Source organism: Rhinolophus ferrumequinum, chromosome 8 (genome assembly GCF_004115265.2).
Source record: "Rhinolophus ferrumequinum isolate MPI-CBG mRhiFer1 chromosome 8, mRhiFer1_v1.p, whole genome shotgun sequence".
Classification (NCBI taxonomy): domain Eukaryota; kingdom Metazoa; phylum Chordata; class Mammalia; order Chiroptera; family Rhinolophidae; genus Rhinolophus; species Rhinolophus ferrumequinum.
This window is the reverse complement of record NC_046291.1, coordinates 9,961,951-9,975,937: the sequence shown is the minus strand read 5'-3', so window position 1 is coordinate 9,975,937 and position 13,987 is coordinate 9,961,951. Positions and strand designations below refer to the sequence as shown.

Below are 13,987 nucleotides of genomic sequence, written 5' to 3'. Positions count from 1 at the left end.
AGATTTGCTGATGGCACTTTTGTGCCATGGACATTAGCCAGATGTAAGTAAGCCTGGGCTCTCCTGCACTCACATGTTCACTCCCCTGACTGCTGGCCTCCGACAAGTTATGAACTAATAAGTTATGAAGGACACCATCATAACTGGTCTCCACACAGTCTTTATAAATTTCATAAATATTGTATAGAATATTGGAGTGATCATCAAAGGCAGTATTTACCGCAAATTTACTCTGTATCTGGCATTGGGCCATATATTACTTACTGGATCTCATTTACTCCTTAGAGTGGTTCCATAAATCATGACTCTGGTGACTCATAACTCAGTTCCCATCATTATCTCCACTTTATGGATGAGGAAACTGACACTCAGAGCACTTAAGTAATTTGTCGTGGTGACGGAACCAGCATTGCAATCTGCTTTTATATGATGCCAGAATGAAGTGCCTGTAACCAAAGAAGCAAAACCCACACCTACAGTTTTCAAGTAAAAATACAAAGGTTGTTGTTTTCCAGGAATTCTACCATTTCCCATCTATCATATTCATGCATGCATTCTGTTTCTCTATCTCTCCTTCTTCTGATCCTAATTTTGAAAAAGTCGTTTTGATTCTGGACATTTGGTGTCAGAATTCAGACACAATCAGTGTCTGCACATTCTGCTCTCTTCCTCCAGAACGTGACCTCAGGTTTTCCTCCACTTCATTGATAGAATGAGTTTGTCACTTCAACCCTGGTCTTTAGATCAGCTTAATAACAACTCCTTCCTTTTTGTTTTGCTCTCTACGCCCGACTCTGCTTATTGCCTTCAGCATTTCTTTAGTGAAGCCAGCAATGAATTAAAATAGAAGTTGTAAGTGCATGGTGCTCAGGTTGGGTTACGTGATGTGCAGTTATTCCATAAAGTTAATCCAGAAAATCTCTGCGCCATGTTGTCATGGAGTTCATATTTTAAGGCATAGCTTATAGATGTAGCCACAAAATATCATTTGATCAAAGGCAGACAAAGAATTTTAAAACCTGACCATAAAAATTTTTCCAATTTAGAAACTTTTAAATATTTTTTGCATGAGAAAATTTACAGTGGAGAAGTAAAACCTGCAAGTCAGTCACCTGACGTCTGCAATCACAAATAGCATCCTGCACAGAAGGGGAACATGGTCAGATATCCAGGAGTTCCACCTCACTCAGGAAAGGCTGACTTTTGCCTTGGCACTCCAATCTCGGAAGAGTCTGTAACAACCCTTTTCTCAAATAATCAAAAAACCCAAAACAGTCTGAAACTCTCAAGAATGATGAAAACAGCTTTAGGACAATGGAAATTTCATACCCAGTGGCCTACTTAAAACAGTCTTCATTTAAGGTTATTCTCCAAGAAACAGGGTCTCAAAATTATATCCATTATGTACCCAAAGCAAGTTTATCTGTGGTTCAGGCAGTCCTTACTTAGCTGTTTATTTATGTGTGCATATCAAGTACATTATGTTACTAAAGTATTTCCCACGCACAGAAATATTGGCTGCTATGCTTGTCCACCATTATAATTGTCTCTCATCCTTATCAGACCTCAGCAGCTGTCTGGCTAATGTGGGGCTTTTACAACAGAACTTCTCAGACACTAATGTGAATAAGAATCATCATCGAATCTTGTTGAAATGCAGGTTGTGAATCAATAAATCTGGAAGGTGGGGGAACTTGAGATTCTGTGTTTCTAACAAGCTCCCAGATGATGCTAATGTTGGACCCTTACTTTGAGTAGCAAGAGTTTCAATGAAACTTTCTTTGTTCTGATAAACATTTTAGTGCCAATGAAGCAAGCAAGTAATTGAACCATGTTAACAATGAAACAATCACAGGAGCCAAACTGCTGGGTGTGTGAATAAAACTGCGAGCTTTAATTTATGGGTTTCTTAGTGCCAAATGATTTTCACAGTTTTCTTTCATTTTTCATTTGGATCTAGGGCTCTCCAGGACTTCCAGGATTCACTGGTCCTAAAGGCGTAAGGGTTAGTAGTCCAACTTTGATTGTTTGATGAAAATTCTTCTTTAAAAATAAAAAAACGAAACAAAACTCTGCACTATAAAAGTTATACAAATGTCACAAAGGAGTACGTTGTGTATGATGTACTTCAATAGATGAAGTTCAAGAAAAGGTGAAATTAATCTGTAACGGTAGAAGTCAAAATAGTGGTGACTGTATGGGGGTGGGTGTTAATTGACTGGGAAAAGGCATGAGGGAACCACCTGGAGTGGAGATGGTCTTTGCCTGGATGGGGTGGGGGTAACACCACTATGTACGTATATGCACATAGGGACACATTCACCAACATGTTCATAGGAGACTGGAGCACTGTACTATAATCAAATTACGCTTTCAAATCTACCCAACAAGCCCAAAACAATCTTCACCATCTCTTTATCAAAGTTATATAAATGTAAGATTTACAAATGTTTGTCAACCTTTTTGTGTTTTTCAAATAGTTTTTGGCCATTTCCAATTATAGTTGCAGGTTGGGGTTATTGGAATGGGAAATAATTTTCTCTTTATAGGTTGATCATTTTTAAAGTCTTTTTCTTGTCACCCTTCCTTTTTTCTATAACTTTAGGGAATAACTGGATTACCAGGATTTTCAGGTCCTCCTGGGCTTCCAGTAAGTAATGGGAAGAAATGTGTAACTGGAAAAATAAAAAGGGAGTTCATTTTAATAAAGGTGTTAAAGCAATAGCACAAAAAAATGAGTACTGATAAATTCACTTCATGATGAAAATGGCACAGTAGCATCTCGTATGTTACAGTGTGGATTGGTAGGACATACAAATCAAATTGTATTTCCTGAAATACAAGGATGGGATGGGATGGGATGGGAAAGGAGGTGGGGGGGATGGGATGTGATGGGTTGGGACAGCATAGAATAGAATAGAATAGAATAACTGTTTAATAACATATAATTATGAAATAATTACCTCTGCACATTTCTCTCTTTCTTTACCTTTCATCCCAGCTTAAAACAGCATGTTAAAACAAACCAACTCATAGACACAGACAGCAGAATAGTGGTTACCAGAGAGGAATGAGACGGGGGCGGGGTGGAGGGGAGGATAAAGAAGGTAAAGGAGGTCAGGTATATGGTGATGGAAGGAGACTTTCGGTGGTGAGCACACAACGCAATATATAGATGACGTGTTATGGAGAGGTACACTTGAAGCCTACATAATTTTACTAACCAATATCACCCCAATAAATTTATTTTTAAAAAAACTAAAAAAAAAAAAAGAAAAGAAAAGAAAAAAAAAGGAAAAAAAACTTAAGCTATACCTAAACTCATCCCTAACCCTAACCCTAATCCTAATCCTAATCCTAATCCTAATCCTCATCCTCACCTCGATCCAAACCCTAAACCTAACCCTAACTCTAAACATAACAATAAAATAAAATAACAGCATGTTAAGAGATTTCATTTTATAAAGGCGTTTTGTTTTATATAAAATATCTGTCTCTCACTTGATAATTCTTTGTTTTAATTAACCCATTTTATTTGCTATGGTTTTTATTTAAATTACTTTCTAACATGACTAAATTTACTACTTAACTAGTTAAATAGCCATTTCTATTTAAATAACTATCTAACTTAGCCCATCTTTTCCCTTACCTGGGGTTCCTCACTGTTTCCACCTGGTTCTGGGGCCTGGTAGTTCTGTCTCCTTTTTGAAACTTGCTCTGTTTCCAGGGCACCCCAGGCCTCCCTGGACCTTATGGTCTTGCTGGTTTCCCAGGATGCAATGGTTCTAAGGTATGTACTTCTTACACAGAGGATGATTAGTAAGTGTTTCGCTGAATGAATCGATCAAAGTAGCAATGAGATGAGGTAGACTTTCCTTGAAACATTCTTTTAGCCAGAGCCCAGGGCACGTGTCTTGAGAGCAGAAATACGATGTTTGAACCAGGAACCTTCTTATTTTCTTTCTTCTTATGCCTTGCTTTCTGATTGCCTTTTGAGGAAGCTATCTCTCGTTCTCCCACAGACAGATAACTGGGTGCTCAACTGGTTATTTTCATCTGAAGATATGACTGTATATAAATCAGAAACTAAAGCTCAGGATGCAAACTTTGTCTTTGGAAAAGCATGCCTGAGCTTTTCAATGTTCCTCATACCTTTGTTCCCTGACTGCACTCTCCTTTTCCCCAGAATAGTGGCCATGAAAAAACTAATTACTAAAGTTTCAAGGAAACGGCAATTAAAAAGCTCTTGACACAATTAGACTTTTGCCATTTATGTACAGTTTGAGAAACAGTGGGTTCGAATCCTCTTCTCAATTAAGATAATCGTTTTCTGGCCTTCAGCCTCATGGCCCAGTAGCCATAAAGAACTTACTTTACTTTGTCTAGATCTACCACTGCAGGGTTGGAAGAGAGAAACAGGGAAAATATCTCAACAGACTGTTTTAGAACAACCTTTCTATGTCTTCCAGGGTGAGCAAGGGTTTCCAGGACTTCCGGGGACACCAGGCTACCCAGGGGTCCCGGTAGGTTTGCATTTCTGTCTCCTCACCAACACCATAAAGTATAAGTGGTTTACTCCAGGACAGCCGTATACGGAAATCCATCACGGTATTGGGGATGTTAGGGACAGCCAATAGTAATCATGCAACTGATCGTTGGGGAATGAATGAACAAATGCCTTGAGTTCAGGTTTGCACTTTGAGACTTTGTTTTGCTTAGAAGACATCTGAATGGAGCTGAGTAGTAAGCCAACGAGAGGCTGGGGTGGGGGTGACTCAAGGAGTGAGAGTGCAGAGGAAGGGGGCTTAGAACCGCAACTTACAGAGCTCCTACATGTACCGTCTAGGTCAAGGAGAGGCCCTAGTGGTAAAAGGAAACCAGGAGGAGCATATTCTGGAAGCCCAGGAAAGATAAATTTCAATAGAAGAGAGAGGCAGACAACTGCCTGATGCTGCTGTGAGTCCAGTAAGATGAGAACTGACATTCAGTCATTGATTTTAACAATGTCAAAGTCAAGGCAGACCTTAGCAAGGATACTTCCATGATGGAGAATGGGGCTGCAGAATGAGTGAGAGATGAACAGAACAGGAAGTTTACAGATACATGAAGGAGAGACGGGGCAGTATTGGGGTGGGTGGGGGGAGATTAAGGGAAGACTTTGTTTAAATGAGAGATACTTGAGCATGTTTTAAACCTAGTGAGAAATATGAGGAGGGAAGAAGAGGCAGAATAGCAGAGAGAAGGACAAAACAGGGATGTTGTATATTTGGTTTGCCTGTCGTTAATATGTCCCTTCTTCTCCTAGGGTGCTCATGGTTTGAAAGGAGAAAAGGTAAGTCATTTGTTGCATATTATTATTGAAAATCTCTAATTGTACATATGAAAGGGATTTCTATTAAATAATGAGCTGTAAGTAATTACAAATGAGATTGTGTAATTAATTCAGAAACCAGAATAATTGGGACATGGTATTTATTCCTATCAAACAACTTCTTCTATCTCTTGTCATTAATACGTCTTTAAAAAAGTACAAGTTTTGCATCATCCTTTAAGGAAAAAGAGTCTAGGGGAATAGAACTCACCTCATGCTCAGGGCCACACATTCTGGATTAGGAATTGCCACTAATTTTGGTATCTTGGGAAATGATTTATCATCCTTGGGTCTTTCTTCCTTCCACGGTAAATTGCTAATTTTAGAAAATATGAAAATGTTTTGAATTCTTCAAAATGGAGTAACAACATAATCCTAAAACATTTCTCTAAGTATATACCCAAGAGTCAACAAAAGAACATCCAAACCAATAGAAAAATTTTACAAGTGTTCATTTGAGCCAAATTTTTGAGGACATGCTCGGAAGCAAGAACTCAAAGGGTTGAGAAAATGCTCTGGAGAATGGCAGTTTTGCAGTTCCTTTTATGCGTTTAGAATCAAAAGAGGAAACCTAAGGAAGGTACATGAGGTCCATTGATAGCAGATTCAGGAGGCGGGAGAAAGCAAAGCAGGGACATCTCTGGGACTGGATAAAAGTAAAACGGAGAGACACTTCTTTTACATTGGTGGGTACGGGGTAGTTAATAATTAATATTTACAGCACATACAGCTGCTATTTGAGGAACAAGATAACAATGAGGGGTTCTGTGGTCTCCTGCTTGGGTGGTTTTGTGCTCTGGTGCCTGTGGTTGTGTCTTCGATGGGTCTGGAAAAGAAAAATACTCTGATGTTGCAAAGGTATGTTATCCCTAGATGCATAAGAACAATAGACAGGGCTTGTTTAAGGTAAAGGTTGACCTGGCTGAGGAAGCTATAGGCCTGACCACCCGCTATGACCTGCCCAGTTAGGAATTTGTGATCAGGCCATCCTGTGTGGTTACTTTTGGTCACTGAGCTTGTCATGGCTGCCATGTGGCCCTCCTGAGCTTGTCAGGCTTATTACACAGCCCCTTTTCATTCACACTGGAAAGCACTTTTATCCTTGAAGTGGCATGACCTTCAGTAAGCATTTAAAGGGGTTTCGAAAATATGACATTAATTATTTTTGATGTACACTTCCATTTTCAAGGGTGCGCCTGCTGAAGCAGAAGGCATAGAACTTGACGGAAAAGGTGACCCCGGGTTGCCAGGAACTGCAGGATTCCAGGTACAAGCACTTCAGAGAAGATACCTGTCATTCTCAATCCCTTTCTCTCCTTTTTCTCCTTTCTGTCTGTCTCTCTGTCTCTGTGTGTCCTTCTCTCTCTTTTCATCTTCCTTTTCTTCTCTCTCTCTCTCTCTTTCCTCTCTCTTTCTACCTTTATCTTTCTCACCTCCCTTAACATTTTAAATATACATTCATATTTCTTCTATTTACATATCCACCTCATTTCATTCTAAAACAGTCACCTTATTACTATATAAGAAACTAATGAAGCTGATGTAAAAAGATGATTTTGTACAGATATCCTTTCATCTTTTATAAGTCTCAGTGACCCAAGCTTTCCTAAATCTAGGGTGGAATCTTCAAGGAACAGTTTTGTTCCACTTACTTGGTATTTGTTAAAATCAAGACTATGTTTGTATGATACACCAAACACAATTTTAAACCGTCATGTTAAGTAACAACTCTATCATAAAATTTGCATGATAGTAAATAACAGGGTTTTACTTAAATGCATCTTTCTCCTGTTGAATAGTTTTGCTTTCTGATCTATGTGGTTGTAACCTGAGGGGGTCCAGAATGGATGCGAACAAACATAGCTATGGAGGGGGTGGGGCTATGTGTGCTTTACTTGGTGATTCGAAAGCATATTTTGGTAAGCTTAAGTCACAGGAAGCAACTTGCAGGTTACTTAACCAGAAATATGTTGACTCGGTTCGGAAGTATATGTGGAAACTCCTGGGTAGAGATTGGTGTTTGTCTAAATGAGTCAGAGTTTGAGCTAAGGTGGTTGAACTCCTTGCACAGCAAGCCATGCCAATTGATGATAAGCTGCAAACTGCATAATAATTTAATTAGGTGCCTTTATAGGCTATGGAAAAAAGATACAGAATATCATGGCTCTTGGTTTTTTTGCTTAGGAAACATTTAAGGAGCCAGCTCTGAAGGCAGGGGGTCCAGTAAGAAGAGATGGTAGCAGTGTGGGGCATGGATGTACTCCTTAAATGTGTACTGCCTTCAGCAGGAGCACGACATTGTACTCCTGCTGAAGAGAGAACAATGGAACATTCATTTATGCAAGAACTATTTATTACATGCAAATTTTGTGCCAGTCTCTATGGTACCGCAGTGCACAAACCAGCCACAACATCTTTGTACAAAAAATTCTTGCCTTCATGGCACTTACATTTTCGGGGTGGGAAGAGGGAAGAAAAAAAGATGTAACTTATGTAAGTGTGTGGTGTGTCAGATAGTAATAAATACCGAAGCGAAAAGTAATGTGTGGACCAGAGATAGGAAATGTCTGGGTTAGAAGGAGGGATGCAGCTTTAGATTGGAGGGGCAGGGAAGGCCTTATGGAAAAGATGACGTTAGAATAAAAATAAGAATAGGGACAGGTAGTATGAGTCCTACAGATATCTGGCGAAAGAGGGTTCTAGGCAGAGGGAGAGTAGGTAAAATGCCCCAAGGTAAGAACACGCTTGGCAGAAAGAGAGAGAGAGAGAAGTACAAAATTAAAAAAAAAAAAAAAATGAAAATTGTTCTAAAGTAAAGCAACTGCTCTGGTCATTTTTCTAGAAATAATACCATCAGGATGATCCTGGCAGCCTGTTACACATGACAACACTCTTTTGGACATTTATTATAATTAACTGTAGCCATAAATAGAAGACATTGTGCTCCTCAGATTTTATTAAAAATATTTTAATGCACTTAACTAATGGACGTTGTTCTTAGGTGAGAAGTACATTTAAACTTACTCTTATTCATCTCTTAATTTAAAGGGTTTGCCAGGCCTCCCAGGATTTCCTGGACCTGTTGGCCCACCCGGCCCTCCGGGATTCTTTGTGAGTAGGAAGTCACCATTGCTATAGACACTGTAAACTAATAAAAATAGATATACAGATAAAAAAAACTTACAGATTTTTCCAGCTTGGGGCATTTCCTTCTGTAATTTTAATCTGTGGAATTTTTTAGGGCTTTCCAGGAGCCATGGGGCCTCCAGGACTTAAGGTAAATTACAGTTCATGTGTTGTATCAGTCACAATGAAAGCCAAACCCGGTCTGATCCATACGTGGGTCACTGCCGGGTACCTCTCGGGAGCTCGTCAGGATTCCTAGCCAGAAGGAAACATTGCCTGCCGCTCTGGACCTCTAAGCTCTCTTCTCCCTGCACTTCACTTACACAATCCTTGATACAGAGTCTTAATTCAGTCATCAGGAGCTCCTTATCAGAAAAAAGGCGAGGATTGCTAGTCCATAGATTTCCATTTCTGATTATCCTACCAAACACCCAACACTTTGTCCTATAAGTTTTTATAGTGAGTTACTTCCTAAAACCAACCTGCTCTTATGTTAGTAAATGAAAGAAAGCTATTCATGTACTCATTAAGCAGGGTCCTACACGTGTTTCTATTTGAAAAGCCAATTGTTAGTGTCTGGGAAAAAAGGCTTTTTCCTCTACCCTCTTAGGGTCAGTGACTGGAGCCCTGCAAATTAAACTGTCAAAAGACAGGTTAATAGGAGATAAATGCCTATTTCATATGCATATGGAGGGCCTCACAGAACTGAAATGAAAAATCCCAAAGAAGTCAGTCAGACCCAGAGGCTTGTGTACCATTTTAACAAAGGGCAATAAATTTGTAGAGAAGTGACAATACAAAGGAAAAGGGTTTGAGCTTGTGAGAAAGTAACTATATGGGAGAAACTAATGGAAGATAAGCGTCATTTCAGTAAGGTTTGTTTCTGCAGATATAAGTCAGTGCTGCCTCCAGTGATAAGAGTCTCCTCTTCCTTATATAAGAGAGGGGAGGGGTGACATCCTCACAAAGGGAAGTCGGGGGAGGGTAGAGAACTTTTTTTACATTTGCTATTCCTCAGTTGCCTTCAGCTCAAAATACTCATAATCCTTATGCCAAAGTGGTGTATTTCAGGTGGTGTATTGTAATCCTCTTCATTATTAGTTTAAGTAAGAAAATGTTGAGCAGGGGACATAATGTACAGCACAGGGAATGCAGTCAATAATATCACAGTAACTTTGTACAATGACAAATGGTTACTAGACTTCTCGTGGTCATCATCATATAGGGTATCTAAATATTGAATCACTATGTTGTACACCTGAAACTAACATATTGTATGGCAGCTACACTTTAATTAAAAAAAAAAAAAAAAAAAAAAAAACGCTATTCTAGAAAGAAATAAAATGGTAATTATGACCCTGGGGTGGGGAATTAAAATATAAATGATCAGTTACAAGTATTGGAATTTTAATGGGTTTAGGCTCTTTATTCATATTCCTTTTTAAAAAATAATTTATTTTTGTCCTTTCTTACAGGGTCACATGGGTGATAACATGGTCGGACAAAAAGGAGAACGGGTAATTTAAATACTATGGTTTATGTGTGGGCAAGGTATTTTAAGTTCTATAGCAATCAGCCTATACCTTGTATTCACACTGAAATGAATCTCTTGCTGTGTCTCACTCAAACTTTTGTTTGCTCTATCTTCTTACAAAAGAACTAAAGGGGAAAAGTAGACCACTCAGATATAGTAGGGGTGATGTTTAGTTTTTACTTCCTGAGTGTATTTGTCTTTAGGGTGTGAAAGGACTAACAGGACCCCCTGGACCACCAGGAACAGTTGTTGTGACGCTAACCGGCCCAGATAGCAGAATGGTAACTCTTCTATTTTATTATTAGAGTTGTGCTTTCCCATTTCCTTTACCATTTTGTATAAGTTCTTTCATGTAAGCCCAGCCCTCTCAGCCATTCTGAGCTCTGGGTTTTATTCCTTCACTATCTTTTCCGTGTGAACCAGAAAACGTGAAATGGGGAAGACCTGAGACAAACGACTTTCAAGATTCTTGATGGTAGAACCCAGGTCTAGTTTTGCTCACCCTTTATGCCCCTCCCTTCTCATTGTCCCTAACACAAAGTGGGTGTTCAGTAAGTATTTCTGAATATAGGATAACAAAATGGGTGTGTGGCTCGAATCTGATTGGGTCGTAATAACTTAAACATAGAGGTGGAGAGATATCATAAGATATGGGACATTTTTATGCTGCCTTGGTAACCCAAGGACAGTTTGGCCCCCATTCCTCTCCAAAGACACTATGACCCTGTTATTTAACGTTAATATTTGCTTTTTGCTCCCACAGTGGAGTACCTATAAGGACCTGGGTATGGAACTGGATCAAACTCTCAGAGAAATGAATCATAATAGAACACCCAATCTGAGTCCTAGGTTGATCCTGGAATATCTGGGAGGGAGAGGTATTGGGAAGCAAGAAGGTAGATAACAATTTTCTAGTGGATTAACTGAGAAATAAACATAAACCACCCTTATCTTTTGGACTTATAATTATTTTAAAATAATAGCTTGATTAAGATATAATACATATGCCATAAAATTCACCCTCTTAAAGTATACAATTCATGGGTTCTAATTACAATGAATTTTTAACAGCTTTATTAGATATAATTCATATACCATAAAACTGAGTTATTTAGTGTACAACTCAGTGGCTTTTAATATATTCATAATTCTGCAACTATTACCACACTTAATTTTAAAACATTTTCATCACCCCAAAAAGGAAACCCTTTAACCATCACTCTCTAATATAATTAATTTTTAATGATAGAAATTATCAAAACAGAACTAACAAGAGTTAAAACAAAACATAGTAAAATCTGACAAAAATAATAATTCACATTGAAGATTGAAAAAAGATTGACCTGAGAGAAAAAAACAAACAAAACTTTTCAGAGGTAATTAACCAAAATAAAATTAATAAAGTCTAAATCATCATTGACTGAAAATGGATAGAAAAATATCTGATCTTGAGAAAACCTAGATCTGGAATATATACGACCCAGAGGGAAAAAATGAGTTTGAAAAACATGATGCCCTGAAGAGAGGACTCACAGAACATAATCAGTAAAATGTGATAAGGGCAAAACCAAACTTGATTAATGAATCAAATCCTCATTGTAACATTTACTTAGAAAATAATTGATCACAATGAAAATAATTTCAGTATATTAAAAATGAAGGTAAAATACATTAGAAATGACCTGGTTGTGCTTATAGGAAGCTGATTCATGAATTAAATTAATGTAATTTGATCCAAAAGACACTTTCTTTTTTTTAAAAGTTTGTGTATTATTTCAGTGGATTCACAGGTATAAAATTCAAAATGTGAAAAATGATAATGTGTTATGCTAACAGGAGGTACATAAGTAGTTGGTAAATCCAGTATATCTAACAGATAGAGATCTTTCCCAGATATAATCAGTAAATTCTTGTTTGATCTGTTTCTAATGACCTTAAATGGTTTTTGTGGCAGGACCTCAAGGGCGACAAGGGCGACAAGGGAGACGTGGGCAGACCTGGACCTCCTGGACCCTCAGTAGGTCGTTTAGCGTCATGTTCATTTGAAACATAAAGTAGAACCTTAATGGGTATTCAATGTATGACCTACATTCAAATATTAACATTAGCTAAAGCATGATAGTATTTTACCGCAGAGTTCATGACTATACTAGAATTATTTTATGGCCATTCCTAACTGAAATCCTTGCACTGTTTACATGCATCCAGTCTCACACATCTTAGAATTTATCTTCAGCATCTGTGTTTTTTGAGCATGTGTTTAAATTAATACTCATAATATTTCCCACCCATCATTTCAATGTTTCTAAATATAACAGAATAATCGGATGGGAAAAGTTAATACAAATCAACACGTAAAAATCAATAATTCATAAAATTTAATACAACTCTCATTAATACAGGGACCACCTGGAGAATCTTACGGATCAGAAAAAGGTGCTCCTGGCTCTCCTGGCCCACAGGTGAACTGGGAAATTCGGTGTCATATAGAGCCTCTATTAGTCAGTATTTCGTACTCCTTAGGTGGCAAATATAAGATGCCCAACTCAAACTAGATTCGAATTTTTTTTTTAAATTTTAAAGGCTTGGGAAGTAGAATTTCAAGGCTAAAACAGGCTTCAAGGACTTCAGAGCCTGAAACAATATGGGCAGGACTCTGCATTTCACTTCTGCTCCTCCTCATGTATCAGCCTCATTCTCTTCTTTGACAAATAATCTTCTTCCATGTAGAGGGCAATGGGAAGAAAGAGCAAGATGTAGCAACAGACAACTTCAGGTTAACGGCATCTGAGGAGAGAGAGCATGTCTCCCTGTGTCCATATATAAAATCCCACAGTCACTCGGATTGGGCCAGCTTGGGTTATATGTGTCATGCTGGAAAAGTAACTGTGGCCAGGAGGAAAAAGTACTGCGATTGGCAGGGCAGGGGGTACTGTGGCTGACAGCCCCGTTGAACCACACAGAGTGAGGAAAGGACAGCTGCCCAAAGGAAATGGGGCATGCTCTGATGAGAAGTGGGGGACTGGGACAATAGCAACACGGGCCCTCTCTTCCACCCAGCTCTATTTTGAAAAGATTTAAACACATATCTTTTTTTAAAACTCTAAAAATTATATACTGGGGAAAATACATTTTTTTCCTAAAAAAAAATTTTCAACCCACACAATTTTTTAATTTTATCATGAAGGATAAATATAATAACAGTTCATCCAAGAGCCCTGTCTGTTTGGACACTGCAATATACCTTTTATACATTTATTTAAACAGAGGCACATCTGGAGTTCTGGGAATTGCCAGCATTTCAAATAAATAAATTGACTGTGAACACCTCCCTCTTTCTGGGTTTCCTTGTTCACTTCTGGGCTCCTTCATTTTCCTTCCAAACTTGGATAGACAGCGTCGACCCTCGTTTAAGCTTAGGTCTTCATTTCCTTTCTTTCTTCCTTTGGCTCTCCCTAATTTCCCATTCTGACTGACTTCCCCCTTCTCTGACAGAGAAGGTCTTTGTGTGTTCTGTGAATAATAGTTATTTCTTTTTCCTTCTAATAACTGGGTGAGGAAACACAGTCAGGCTTTGTCGCCTGAGGTCAAGAGGAAATGATTGTATCATTAAAGGTTTTCATGTTTGTTAAAGTTATCCTTATTCATTAAATTACATGTTTTTGTTTCCTTTTAGGGGAAACCTGGAAAAGACGGTGCTCCTGGTTTTCCTGGCACTAAGGTAGAGACATGGTTTGCCCACAGATCTAGTGAAAATGTCAGTCCTATTAGATGAAGAAGGATTTTTGAGAGTCACTTAGTTATAAAGTATCCAAAAGCCGATAGTTTTTAAAAATTGCATTTGAGAATCATAGTTTTACAGTGTGAAGAAAGGTCAACTGAACACTTTTGTTTTTCAAAAAGGATGTCAAACTGTTCTGCTTCCTGCAGGAGAAATTGATTCGTTTGTCTTCTGA

General features: G+C 38.3%; 1 protein-coding gene across 1 annotated transcript in view; it reads left to right on the top strand.

Annotated features, from left to right (window-relative positions):
- COL4A3 (collagen type IV alpha 3 chain) overlaps nucleotides 1-13,987 on the top strand; it is a 156,173-nt gene that overhangs the window by 78,686 nt on the left and 63,500 nt on the right. Inside the window, exons 4-16 of the mRNA XM_033112035.1 lie at nucleotides 1,961-2,005; nucleotides 2,606-2,650; nucleotides 3,728-3,790; nucleotides 4,470-4,523; nucleotides 5,306-5,332; nucleotides 6,561-6,638; nucleotides 8,420-8,482; nucleotides 8,613-8,648; nucleotides 9,973-10,014; nucleotides 10,235-10,312; nucleotides 11,986-12,048; nucleotides 12,434-12,493; nucleotides 13,708-13,752. Coding sequence (XP_032967926.1) covers nucleotides 1,961-2,005; nucleotides 2,606-2,650; nucleotides 3,728-3,790; nucleotides 4,470-4,523; nucleotides 5,306-5,332; nucleotides 6,561-6,638; nucleotides 8,420-8,482; nucleotides 8,613-8,648; nucleotides 9,973-10,014; nucleotides 10,235-10,312; nucleotides 11,986-12,048; nucleotides 12,434-12,493; nucleotides 13,708-13,752 — 699 coding nt within the window. The remainder of the gene's footprint in view (nucleotides 1-1,960; nucleotides 2,006-2,605; nucleotides 2,651-3,727; nucleotides 3,791-4,469; nucleotides 4,524-5,305; nucleotides 5,333-6,560; nucleotides 6,639-8,419; nucleotides 8,483-8,612; nucleotides 8,649-9,972; nucleotides 10,015-10,234; nucleotides 10,313-11,985; nucleotides 12,049-12,433; nucleotides 12,494-13,707; nucleotides 13,753-13,987) is intronic.